The sequence below is a fragment of the Dendropsophus ebraccatus genome, chromosome 4 (genome assembly GCF_027789765.1).
Source record: "Dendropsophus ebraccatus isolate aDenEbr1 chromosome 4, aDenEbr1.pat, whole genome shotgun sequence".
Lineage (NCBI taxonomy): Eukaryota > Metazoa > Chordata > Amphibia > Anura > Hylidae > Dendropsophus > Dendropsophus ebraccatus.
The window spans coordinates 9,171,373-9,185,588 of NC_091457.1; the positions used below are offsets into that span (position 1 = coordinate 9,171,373).

At 42.7% G+C, this 14,216-nt stretch overlaps 1 protein-coding gene across 6 annotated transcripts in view; it reads left to right on the forward strand.

The window, feature by feature from the left end:
* Positions 1–14,216, forward strand: part of ANO5 (anoctamin 5) — a 60,972-nt gene that overhangs the window by 4,037 nt on the left and 42,719 nt on the right. For 2 of the 6 annotated variants that reach the window (XM_069965102.1, XM_069965104.1), the window contains exon 2: positions 13,808–13,855. The exons of 2 other annotated variants lie outside the window; for them this stretch is intronic. In XM_069965102.1, the coding sequence (XP_069821203.1) occupies positions 13,808–13,855 (48 nt within the window). Of the gene's footprint in view, positions 1–11,859; positions 11,890–13,107; positions 13,205–13,807; positions 13,856–14,216 lie in introns of those variants that run through there. 2 more of the 6 variants (XM_069965107.1, XM_069965103.1) reach the window with 2 other exon arrangements.

Here is a 14,216-nt window from a genome sequence, read left to right on the forward strand (position 1 = left end):
AATAAGTGAGTGGGTGTTTTATGAGACGGAAGTCAATGATCAACTGGAAGTGTGTATATGTAATTGGTATTGTGACTTTGTAACAAATGCAAGATGCTGATGACTGTGCAAAGATCCTTTAAGGGGTTGTCCGAGATTATGACAGCTTACCTCCAAAAAAGGGTCTGATATTGAAGTGAAAAGAGCTGAGCTGCAATACCACACACAACCTGCGGACAGGGATGGCGCTGTTCTTGAGAAGAAACAATAGCAATGTTTTTCTGTTTCTGGAAAGTTTTGCAGAGTGACGTTACTGTAGGCTGACCAAACAGAAGCATATCTGGAGCATGAGCCAGAGAATGGCGGCATTACTACTGAATGCATCATCTTTTAACCCATTAGATATGAGTTTTCCTGGCAAGAATAGCGCAGCATTCAGCTGTATTTTTGCTGTCATGGCAGAAACTGATCTAGTAACTCAAAGGTGCTATAGGTGTCTGTTTACATTAGATCAGACTGTCAACACACCAGCTACTGCAAAACTACAACTACCATAATCAAAGCTTTGGCCGTCCGAGCATGATGGGAATTGTAGTTTGACACCTGGTCACCAGATGTAAGGTGGCTAAATCAGCTAATAATAATGTAGTGTTTATTTAGGCTGCCTGACGGTCCTCTAATGGCAGACCGTTAAGGTCTGTTTACACACACAGATTATCTGACAGATTTTTGCAACCAAAGCCAGGAATGGACTATAAACAGGGAACTGGTCATAAAGGAAAGACTGAGATTTCTCTTTTTTTCAAATCCATTTCTAGTTTTGGCTGCAAAAATCTGGCAGATATCTGTGTGTGTAAATGGACCCTTCGGCTGTAATCCTGGGCAGTTTTTATTGCTTATTTTTGTGTAGAGCGGGTCATGTGTATTAGAGTCCATCAATTATTAATGAGGCCTCTTGACTCATTAAGAACCAGGAATATAAGATTTCAAGTGCCCTGTCCGCTTCTTTTCAGGGAGATAAGCCGCTGCCAGAGGAGTCCGAATCCTCCCAAATCCGAATAGATCCCTTGAATTAATCAGAATACATGCATGCTTGGTCAAGCCAAGCGTACATGTGTATGTGGGGATTGGAGAGGGGGCTGACAGCTCGTGGAGACATATGGCCTATTTACAGGCCCTCCACAAACACGTGGCAGCTTGGATGGTCATGCTAAAATCGGTGAGTTTGGCTTAGAAAAACATAATTTTTCTTCCAGAAACAGCGGCACTCTTTTCTTCAGCTTGGGTGCAGTATTGCAACTCCGTTCCATTGAAGAGATTGGAGATAAATAGAGATGAGCGAACCGGGTTCGGGTTCGAGTCGATCCAAGCCCGAACTTTCGGCATTTGATTAGCGGTGGCTGCTGAACTTGGATAAAGCCCTAAGGCTATGTGGAAAACATGGATATAGTCATTGGCTGTATCCATGTTTTCCAGACAACCTTAGAGCTTTATCAAAGTTCAGCAGCCCCCGCTAATCAAATGCCGAACGTTCGGGTTCGGATCAACTCGAACCCGAACCCGGTTCGCTCATCTCTAGAGATAAATTATAATACTACACACAACCTGGAGACACACAACCTGGAGACAAGTGTGGAGCTGTTTTGGAAATAAGGTGCATTCTTTTTCTAACCTAGGATAACCCCTTTAAGCTAGCCTATTGTTTCCAATAACGATCAGCCAAATGGTGGTTCCGCTGACTGTTTTCTCTCAATCCCCACATATACATGCACACTTGGCCGGGCTGAGAGTGCATGCATCCTGCATGGACGGAGCTGGGGGAAGCTGTATGCTCAGTAATCACATACCGTGTGAATGAGGCCCAATCATTATCATTGAGGGGCACAGTCTGATGCTGTATGAGTAGTAAGGGCCGGCGTGCTGGCTGTCACTACTTATACCATATGTCAGTGATTTAAAGGGGGAAGCAAGAAACTGGAAGTAAAAAATTGGAGTGTAACGTGTCTCAGAATCCAGCATCTCTTCCCTTCTCTGTAAATTTTCCATTGTTTCTTCTTTTACACTTTCATAGACTTTCTTTTCACTTTAGATTTATGGAAAACTAATGTAATAAAAATGAGAACTGATATGTCGTACGGCTGTGTCATGAAACGCGTTAATACCCATCCTCCCCCTAATAGTTGCAGTTTCAGGGTTAATCTTCTCCTCTATGCTCCGGAAGGAACGCCCTTTTACTGCGTAATACTTATATTTTTAGATCAGGGGGCGTCCTGATATCTTCAATACTCTGAGCCGTGTGACCCAGGGTTAAAGTTTATTTATACCAATTTTTGTGCCCCGGATCTCACATTACCCTATTCGCAGTGTGAACTATGTCGTATCTCCAGTGCTCACTGCTCCAGTGCTGAACCTCTCTGCTCTCAAACTTGTGCAGACAGCTGTCCCTGAGAAAGAATTTCTGTCCAATAAAAGTTTCAGAAATAGAAATTGCTGCCATTCTCCAGTAGTGATGGCCAGAATATGTTGCTTTTTTTTCTACTAAACCAGGGATGGGGGAACCTTTGGCCCTCCAGCTGCTGCAAAACTACAACTCATGGAAAGGCTGTCCAGGCATGATGGGAATTGTAGTTTTCTAACAGCTGGAAGCCAAAAAATTCCCCATCCTTGTACTAAACCATACATTTATATACCTGAAAATGCAGTGCAAACGTCTAGCCCGATGTGTGTCAGATTGGTAGTCTGTGGTACTATAGAAGAGCAAGAAGTATACTTTTTTTTTTTTTTTTTGTTAGTGGAAAACATATGCAAACGTATAGCAATATACTTGCATATGTTTTACAGCGTCGCAGACAGCTGTCAAAATTAGAGATAAAAATACATATATTTTTTTAACTTAAAGGAGAAGTCCAGCCATTTTTAAAATACGGCAGACCACCGGGGGGGGGGGGGGTTTATTTGATAAAGAGCAGGAACTAAGGGCCCTATTCCACCGGACAATTATCGTTCAGATTATCGTTAAATCGTTCGAATCTGAACTATAATCGTTCGTTTGAATAGCAGTTAACGACTAACGACCAAATGAGAAATCGTTCTTTGTTCAATAAGACCTGGACCTATTTTTATTGTTGCTCGTTCGCAAATCATTCGCATTGAATAAGAAGTTGTTCGGTTGTTCGCAGTAGTGAGGAACGCAATAGCAACGACAAGACGACCGCAAGAACGATCATAAGTAACAATTATCGTTCCATGTAAATGGGTGAATGATTTTAGGTCTTTCGTAATAGCGGTCGTTTGGATCGTTTATCGTTAACGATTATGCGAACGATAATCGCCCCATGGAATAGGGCCCTTACTACTCCCCGTGCTAGCTAAAGCGGTGGCTGTCCAGGCATGATGGGAACTGTAGTTTTGCAGCAGCTGGAGGGCTGAAGGCTCCCCATCCCTGGCTTAGAGGATTGTTTAGGAGAAGATAGACCAAGGCTGGGGACCTACTGGGTCTTTGTTTATCTCCTCTGATGGATTTCCTGTTGCACTACATTTGAGAACATGAAGGCTGCAGAAGAGAAACTAAGGAAAATCTTTGGAGAAAAAAATGTTTTTGCACCATAACTAGCATGATGCTATAGTAAGATCACACCATAAATATTCATGTCGCTGAATATTCTCCTAGCTGACATGTAAGTACATTCAGTCACGTCTTCCCATCTTGTATCCTCTTTGTTTGTTTCCTCCCTTTTGAGGTTTCATTCTTTTGTGTATTTTAACACTCTATTGTGACACTGACACCTACCAGCACTACTACGCATTACCGCTGATATGCAGCAGAGCTGACTTGGCGTTTCCCACACCTTGTGGTCCTGCTTTGTGTTTGTAATGTAATATTAGACATGACTTGTGAGGACAGGTTCACTATATGTATTCATGTTTAGCAGAGCGTGGAGTAACCTGGCTATGCATATGGTGGAGGGCGGTGACCAGTCCATAGGTGTGTGCTATAAGCCTCAGGCAATGGTATATATTGGCAGCAATGACCCTCTTTACTTGCAGCACAACATGGCGATATGTGGCGCAGCCAAGGTCTTCTGTGATCAGCTGATTAAAAGGAATAATTGTCATGATCATGTCTTACCAAGGACAGCGCCATATAGTGGGTAGTGGCTATACCTGGTATTGCAGTTCATCTCATTCATTCTATTGGCTCAATTACAGCTGCCACTCCCTGAATTGGGCTTTGCCTAAAAGGAATTGAGAATGTTCCTGGGTTTGCAGAAGCTCCTTAAATCAACTGATGGGCACGAATCCCCATTGATCTTATAGTAGCCATACTTGGGCTTTCCGTTCTTTGGAAAACTCTTTTAAATCAGGTTAGCTAGGCTTTTTCCTCGAAGATCAAAAAAAAATCTTCTGCCCATTACTGGATGTTGTCACGTTTGAGGCCGGTGCAGGATGAGATCTGACAGCCATGTTCCCTCGCTCTGCGAGATGTTGTCTGGGGAAATACCATCTGACACTCAACCCTAACTGTTTCTTTCTCCGCATTGTCATTGAGTCTTCACATCCAGGCTCGTGTTGGTTTCTGTATACATTTCTATGTCCACCTGGTAACGCAGCCTCCAGCTATGTGACAAGTCGGCAGTCTGCAATAGACAAATACACAATTCCACAATCCATAGAATATATATACTGTATACGTAAGATATCTATCTATCTCGTATATATTCTGTGTGTGTATGAGAAATAGAAGCAAACTGGGTGACAGACTAAACGTTACAGAGTGTAAGGAGCAGGGGCCCCAACAGCACAGAGTATTTTCGGAAAGCCGTGTAGGTGAGGATAGGGCAGCTTGCGATCTCAGATTATTATGAGGCTGGGTTATATAAGTGAAGGAGCAGGATTCTTCAGCAGCACAGAGCCTTTCAGGAGAGGAGTGTGCTGGTTTTGTGAGGGCGGGGTGACACAACAGGGGCAGGGTCATGTTTTCGCTGTTCCTCTCCCTGCAAGTGGGAGCTTACACGGTGGAGGAACAGAGCTCACAGCAGCACAGAGTACTTCAGGAGATATGGGTACTCGTCTGGATAGTGGAAAGAGGGCTGCATATAATGGTGGCAGTGATGTGATGTGAGGGGGTAACAGATGGAGGATGACACAAGCCTTGTAGTGGAAGCAGCAGGCCCACAGCAGCACAGAGTATTTTTCATATTGCATCTTACTACTTTGTCTCTTCCTTGTCAGTGAATGGTTTGGATATGTGACCCTGCAGGTCTGTGCACCTTCCCAGGTCTATCTACATCTGTACAGTAGAGGTTGTGACACCATTTAGGAGGACGGGAGGGGGGGGGGGGGGGTGTAGAACTTGTCAGACTGACTGCTGATCTTGTTTTTCATGTTCTCCGGTGAGATAATTGCAGAGCGGAGACTTTCACTGGTGTTTCTCATTGTTGATGTGCTACACCTCTCATATATGGAGCAGAAGACAGCGCTGCGCATTGTGAGATTGTGTTATATGAGCAGATACATTATACTGATTCCCCACAGGACTCCCTTTACCGTAGAGAATATTTTGCATAACAAAACAAATCAATTTCCTGCCGCCATCTGCAAATAAAGGTGGGACCTAGCGGGACCACAGTGTAGCGGAGAACACTTAGCCATGCGGTTTTACCACAAGTCTTCAAATTGATTGATAGTTTATATTAAGAGATGGTGGTCGTGATGCTTTCTGAGCTGTGTTTTTTTTTCTATGTTTATGCATCCAACATAGTTGATGTAATATACTGCGAGATTTGATGGTTTATGGTTATACCAGATCCTTACGTAGGCTTGGTTCACACAGCATACATTTATGACAATAACTGTGGTTCAATGCAAATCATAGCAGTATGAAAAGTCAATGCAAACAATGGCCATTATTTCACACAATGTATTAACCCCTTCAAGACCGAGCCCATTGATGCACGGATGTCTGGGTCAAATTAATGCAATGTTTCTCCCCGCCTTCTAAGAGCCATAGCACTTTTATTTTTCCACCTACAGGGCTGGTTGAGGTGTCATTTTTGCTAGTTTTTATTAATATCATATTGGTGTAACAGAAAAATTTTGATGGCTTTTTTTTTTTTTTTTTTTTTTTTTTTCCTGATATATAATTTAAAAAAAATCAGCCATCTGTGTGTTTTTTGTTTTGTTTACACCATTCACCGTGCGGGAACAATAATGATATATTTTAATAGATCATACAGTATAATATGTTTATTTTAAAAAATATATTTTTAGTTTTATAATGGGCAAGGGGGTATTAAACTTTTATTGGGAGGGGGTTTTATAATGTTTTTTTTTTTTTTTTTTTATACTTTTAAAAACTTTTTATTACACTTTTTTTTTTTTTACACTTTTTTTTCACTGTAAAACATGCAATCATTAGATTGCATGTACGGATCTATACTCTGCCATAGCATAGCATAGATCATTGTAACCTGCGATCTATTTATAGAGCCTGCCTGAGAGCAGACTCTATGCATAGATGGCTGATCTGACAGGACTAAGGTAAGTTACTTACCCCTGCCCGTCCATACAAGCAATTGGGACCCCTGCATCAGTTAGTGACAGGAGCTTGTCCTATCACTGAGTACCTTAAATGCAGCGAACGCTATAGATTGCAGTGTGTAATGGTGCGTTTACACAGACAGATTTATCTGACAGATCTTTGAAGCCCAAACCAGGAACGGACTATAAACAGGGATAAGGTCATAAAGGAAAGACTGGGATCTATCCTCTTTTCAAATCCATTCCTGGCTTTGGCTTCCAAAATCTGTCTGTCTGTGTAAACGCACCATTAGGGGTTAATAAGAGGCAGCTGCGGGATCTCATTATCCTCAGCCCCGGACACACTGATGTGTGCAGGACTGCTCTCACTGCAGCGTTCCCACACACATCAGTCAGCCCCTGAAGTCAGGAACGTATCTGCAGTAGGAACGTTTATCTACTGACGTGAAGGGGTTAAACAGCCGTTTTTTACTATGGCCATTGAAGTCATAATCATGTCCGTTATTTCCGCTTGTTGTCCATAGACTTCAGTGCAATTTTTATTTGAAACAATGACCTTTGTTTGATCCTCAAAACAACGGCCATTGTTTTGAGTGTCAAATAACGTTGTTTATACATGAACATAGCCTTGTAATGGGCGGCCCTAAAAGCTCCTGGAGGTGGCATGTGGAGCTATAGGATGAAACATCTAGTTGTGGAGATGTGCGCTGAGCCACCCCCGGGTAAGCCCAGATCTGTCAGGTGAACAGCTGTCTCTGGTCGCTCTTCTCCTCCTATGTGGGAGTGTGTAGCATTGCCCCGGGGTTATTTTCTGCGTCACAGGAGAAGCTCTGCTCCTGGGGGTCACCAGGGAATGGGCAGGTTTTCTGATCTGGATCACTAGGTGGTGCATTGAGCAGAATATATGGCTACTTCTAGGAATGTCATCGATCTAAACCATTATATACTGTATACATCCGTAGCACAAGGCCTGTATCTGATAGAATATACTGTGTTCCTTGTCTATCTCAGTGCCAGAGATTTATATTTTTTATGTTAGAAAAAAAATAAAACCGGAGGAAAATAGAATCTTGTTTACTAAACAAATCCATGAATCCCAGTGTTATAAATAAGGATTACACAATCACATTGCAGGATTAGCAGATTATGTCATAAAAATCTGGCCGTAATCCAGGTTTACAACCTTTGCTATGATGGAGGCTGATTCAGCACTGGGCAAAGCAAAGTCTAGGAAACTGTACCGTAATATGTAATATGACTGACAGCGGCCAGAGGAAAGCTGTAGTATAAGGGACAAATTTGGAGTGTTTACCAAACTATGAAAAAAAACATGAAATCATAGTGAATATAAAGCACTTCCCTATGTACAAAAATATAAATACTATAATACTGCTATGTACAAGAATATACTACTATAATACTGCTCCTATATATACAGGAATATACTACTATAATACTGCTCCTATATACAGGAATATAACTACTAGAATACTGCTTCCTATATACAGGGATATAACTACTATAATACTGCTCCTATATACAAGAATATACAGTGGTACCTTGGTTTAAGACTAACTTGGTTTAGGAGCGTTTTGGTTTAAGAGCTCAGTTTTTCAAAATTGTGACTTGGTGTAAGAGCATTGCTTTGGTGTAAGAGCTCCCTGTACTGGTCGGGAGGGGGAGTGGAGGAGGGGCATGGTCTGCATAGCTGGGTCTACAGCCCTGTACTCTGACCCAGGAAGTTTCCCTCACCTTCTATATCATAGCTTATCCATTTCAGGCTGGGGCTTACATCAGGAAACAGGACTGTGGAGGTAATCTCTCCATAGCTGTAACCCCTCTCTCCCCGGACAGAGAGTGCTGCATGCCCACTTATACCCTGCTTATTCCTTCATGCTCCCTGCAGTCTCTGTCAGCCCTTGTGTTTCCCATCCTCTCCATTACTGTATAGTAACTTATAATATCACATATTCTGCCGTTTCTGAATGTTTGTTTAATCTGTTTTACATGTTATTCACAGTAATCAATCATTATTTTTGGGGTGTGGAACCAATTGTCTGCCTTTCTATAATTTCTTATGGGAAAGTTTGCTTTGGTTTAAGAGTGGATTTAGATTACAAGCGCTGTCCCGAACAAATTATTTTCCTAATCCAATGCACCACTGTAACTACTATAATACTGCCCCCTATATACAGGAATATAACTACTATAATACTGCCCCCTATATACAGGAATATAACTACTATAAGGCTAGGTTCACACTACGTTTAACAGCGTCCGTTGCATAGCAACGGATGCTGTTAAACAGCCGGTCGTCGGGCTGCACTCAGCCCGTTCCTGCAGCCGATACCTCCATATCGGCTGCAGGGACGTTCTTTTTTTCACAAAAATTTGCTGTGCCCGCAAATCAATTAGCCATTCACTCCAATGCAGTGTGCGGCCGCGCTGCACATTGCGTTGTGTGAACAGCTGATGTTTCCGGACGCTGTTTAGTGAACAGTGTCCGGAAATAATTGACAGGCACATTATTCTAACACCCGTTCTAAAGATCGAGAGTTAGAATAGCGATGTGAGAACACAGTGGGTGGCATTGCATTGACTTCAATGCAATGCCGCCCCTGCAGTAAAGAACGGACCCTGACACAATTTCAATCAGCGTCCGTTCTTTAGTCAAAAAGAACGTTGTGTGAACATAGCTTAATACTGCTCCTATATATAGGAATATAACTACTATAATACTGCCCCTATATACAAGAATATAACTACTATAATACTGCCCCTGTATACAGGAATATAACTACTATAATACTGCCCCTATATACAAGAATATAACTACTATAATACTGCTCCTATATACAGGAATATAACTACTATAATACTGCTCCTATATACAGGAATATAACTACTATAAGCACAAGCCATTGAGATAGACAGTAGAAGCCAGCGGCACTCACCGGGTTAATGCAGTAATCGTGGTTTATTTACAAGATGTCCTCATGCAGGCAACTTCAGGGCAGGGAGAGACAGGTCCAAGGGTGCTGTGAACCGTGGCTACAGCCGTTTCGCGGGCTAACTTTCCCGCTTCATCTGGCCTGAAAGTTAGCCCGCGAAAGTTAGCCCGGTGAATGCCGCTGGCTTCTACTGTCTGTCTCAATGGCTTGTGCTTATTGAATGATCTGTTTTTCTATTCATGCTGAGCACCACTATGATGCAGACACTTTACTATGTACAGGGATATATTTACTATAATACTGCCCCCTATATACAGGAATATAACTACTATAATACTGCTCCCTATATACAAGAATATAACTCCTATATACAGGGATATATCTACTGTAATACTTTCTCATGCCGTCTTATAAGAGAATTCTTATAGATTAGTGTTGTTGCTGTGTAAGGATCAGGCTTTCTCCGGGCCTCCTCCTCACATAAGGTACAATGTTCGTTGATAACACAATATAGATAAATTCTGTACCGATAAGAAGCTGCGTGCTTATGGCGTTTTATCGCCTGACGATCGGTCCTGTGACATGATTATCAGCGACTTTTCTTGACCTTTGGGATGTTGTTTTCGGTCAGCAGATCCTACAAAACCCTTCTATGACGCTGCAAAACCCAATTGCTCTCCCCACCCCTGACGCCACACTTATACAATTTGTTCTACTGTAAAATACATAAATCTTATCGCTTTCTGCAAATCTTCCTGAGTGTTCAGTTCTGCAACTTTACTGCCCATGTATCCAGAGATGACCTCCGTGTTGGCTTGGGAGGAATTCAGCAGTATTATTTGTATATCTGCTCTGTGGAGTTGTTATCCACATATTACAGTGTAGCAGAGGGGTCGATACAATGTTGCCTATTCATAGTGTTGATGCTGCTGAGGATTTTGCTCTGTCAGATGTAGATAAACAGGTTTTGTGCTTACACTGCATACGTTTTTGCATCTAGATGCGGAGCTGTCGCCACCTTCCCCTATTACTAAATCCTAGAGAAAAAAGCATCAGCTGTCAGCTGCACATCTCCCTGTGTAAGAGGACTGTGTAGCTGACAGCTGCAAAGGGCTGCATGGCTAAACCTTAGGACCCTAGTAGACTGGAGAGGCTGAATAAGCCTTGATTGGTCATCGTTCATGCAGCCCTTTGTGGCTATTACACAGGGAGATGTGCTGCTGACGGGTATGGTTTGCCCTGTATAATAACTTATGTAGTCTCTATAAACAAGCCTGTATACTGACCACCTCGGCCCTTATCCTCAAAGAGCAATAAATGCATCCGTTCCCTTTCCGAGAACAGTTGGCATTAACATACCCCATTTATTTATATTCATTGGGGGGGCAGTATAACACTAGACATAAGGAACCTTCCAGTTCTTAAATTTTTGCCCTTCTTTCTATTACAAGGAACATCTGACCCTACCAGTGTCCCCAGGTGTTTAGCCATGTCCACCAGACGCTTCTCCCCCAGAAGGTATTTAAAGTAGCAGTTCACGCTAAATATTTTACTTGCCCCCCCGCTGCGCGCTGGAGTGTATACTCGCCAACGCTGATTGCTGTTCTGGTCCTGCAGTGCCATTCAAATACAGCGTGGTCTTACACCACCCACTCCTCTGACCCCTCTTCTGTCTCACGTGATTGAAGGTCTGAAGTCACGCTCTCCCATAGAGAATGCATTAGACTCCGGCCTTCAATAACAGGAGACAGAAGAGGGGTCACAGGAGCAGGTGATTTGAACAGTGCCGCAGGAATGGCATGAAGCTGCACCGCGGGACACCGATCACCGCCGATAAGTATACGTGCCAGCGCAACTGGAGGGGAGAATTTTGGAGTGGACTAATAGAGAGCTCCCTGTCACAGTTAGACTAATCACTGCAAGGGGTTCTGGTACTTTGCATCTTGCATTTCCTCAATTTACTTTATGAAATAGGTACAGGCTAGTATGTATAGGCATCTGTAAAGGGGTGGCAATTTGGGGGATAAGAGGTCCTAGATCCTGCCAGACCGCCCTTCAATAACCGCTATGGAAGTTGGCGGCAGCTACTTCATGCTTTATGTCATTAACCTTAGTAAACACCAGGACTGACCTATATTCACGCTCCCGCCATAAAGCACACATTATAGGTTGATAATTCACTAGCGCTTTCATGTTACCTATAGACTCTCGTGTGTCCTCGATTTGCTTAGGGCTGCCCTGGGTCATAGAGGCCGCATAGTATAAACTTAGATAAGAAGTACTAACATTGTAAAGATTTATTGGCCTCTTCATAGACTGTGCTTGTGGTTTATGGCCCTTGTTGAGCAAGGTGAGGCTCGGCATATCCTCCAGTCTCTCATATTACTACTGTACGTAGTACAGCGGGTGCCTGTGCAAGGTGCGTGTACTTTATAGCAATTTATGACTGCTCCCTTGCTGAGGGTCTTAGCAGGATTATCCCGTACAGTGTGATGATAGACACAATAACTTATACCTATTGTATGGAGGGGCTGAGATGAATACAGGGAGTATGGGGGGGGGGGGGTGTCGTTCTATGGCTTACAGCCAAAAGAGTGTATGGCTCACAATTGTCTCCTGTGTGAAGCAAGGCCTAAAGGCATTATGGTAAGGTCTGGGGAAGACCAGTGCATTATGGGAAGACCTATGCATTTTGGGTAGATCTATGGAAGCCAAATTCATTATGGGAAGACCTATGAAAGATCATTGCATTTTTAGGAAGTGCAATGCATTGTGGGAAGACCTATGAAAAGTCAGTGCACTACTTGAAGATGGGTGAAAGACTGTTGCTTTACATTATGGGAAGATATATAACAGACCGGAGCATTATAGGAAGTTCTATAAATAACTAATGGGAAGATCTATAGGAGACCAATAAATCATGGGAATCTATGAAAGACTGATTCATTATGGGAAAATCAATAGAAGACTAGAAACTCCTTGAAATTTTAGTCCTCGGTTGGATTTGAAGGGACTTTCCACCATAAATATTGCCGGCATAGCTATTCAATGTCTAATTTAGCATCATAACAAATGGCATAAGAGGTCAGAAACTCCACTTTACTCCGTCCTACAACCTCTATATTCTCTTGGGCCCCTACATACTGGACATTGGTAGTATATCTATGGAAAACCCCTTTTATGGTCCGTTCACACTGTGGGATATATTGTGTCTGTGTGTAATCTCATAGCTGTAAATCCACATCAGGTTGTGCATTTACACAAAAAATAATCAGTGTGTTTAATATGCATAGTTGCAGTTGTGTGCATTGTCCCATAGACCATAGCAGGACATATCCCGCAGATTACAGCCTGAGGTTGTATACAATGCAGGCTGTTGACCGGAATAACTGCAGTATAAGTGGCTCTTCCCAGAAGCCGGAGCAGGTATTGAGCAGCTGATAGACTCCAGGAATAGATCTGTCTTGTCTGTGAGCACAATGGGGAGCCGAGACTCACTGAAAGCCGGGCTTTATGGACTGGCAGTCGTGGATTCTGCTTGGTTCTACTAGATAACATTGTGATGTGCGCAGGAATTAGGGTGACGGTGACGTGCAGCTCTCCTCTTCTCCTCCTTCTGCTCTGTGACTGACAATAGAGACGACTTATCCGCTGCAGTAAATCCCAGGAAGACGAGGACAGAAGGGACCTGGTGTGACCCATCTAAACCAATCTGATGATTATTCCTTGTTGTGGTAATGATGGTGGATAACGTTTGCTATGCGTTGGCTCTTTTTTATTTATTTTTTTGTTAATGGTGTTTAACAGTTTAACTTGTTTTTGAAATTTTAAAGGGAAATTTCATGTTTTGCAAAAAAAATTGCTCAAACTTTGCGAGGTCTTATCTTCAGGTACTGTCCTCACATCAGTGGCTGATAGGGCGGCTGGGGAGGCTGTATATCTCTGTTGGTCTATATAATTACTCTATAGCAGTGTGTTATCTGAGGGTATCATCCTGTTGCAAAAACGCTTCCTCACTCCCCCTGCCATCCTTGTCCCTGCTTGATTGACAGTCGGAGGTCAGCTTCTAGAGATGGGAGAGGACTGATATCCGTGTAGAGCGTTAGATTGTTAAAGCTGCATGCTGGCGCAGTTTACAACCACGCTATGGACTCTTTAAGTGAACTCGTTCTTATAGATGTCGCCCGCTCGCCATCTCTTGCTACACACAAAATAACGCTCTATTCCCATGTGAATTATTATAAGCTGCTTATGCTTTTTGTTTGCTTGTTTTTCTTTGCTGTTTTTGTGACTAACTCATCTAACACCCGACATTTCCCGTATCTTTCTATTTAAAGAGGATATGTCTGAGTTTGCTGACCTCAAGACTCCCGAAACACCACCAGGTATTGTACTAATCCCGCTAAGTCATCTTCTGTGTCCTCGGTATATACCCGTCTGTCTGTAAAATATAGATTTCTGTCTGTATCCACGGTATGTACCCGTCTCTGCTCTGTAATACATAGATTCCTGTCTGTGTCCTCTGTATATACCCGTCTCTGCTCTGTAATACATAGATTCCTGTCTGTGTCCTTTGTATATACCTGTCTCTGCTCTGTAATACATAGATTCCTGTCTCGGTACTGACCTCTGAATCTTCTGATGTGTCCATTAGGGTCCTATTACATGGAGCGATTTTTAACGACTAACGATAAACTCGCAAACGAGATTGCTTATCGTTAACCTGAAATCGCTCACCATATTACA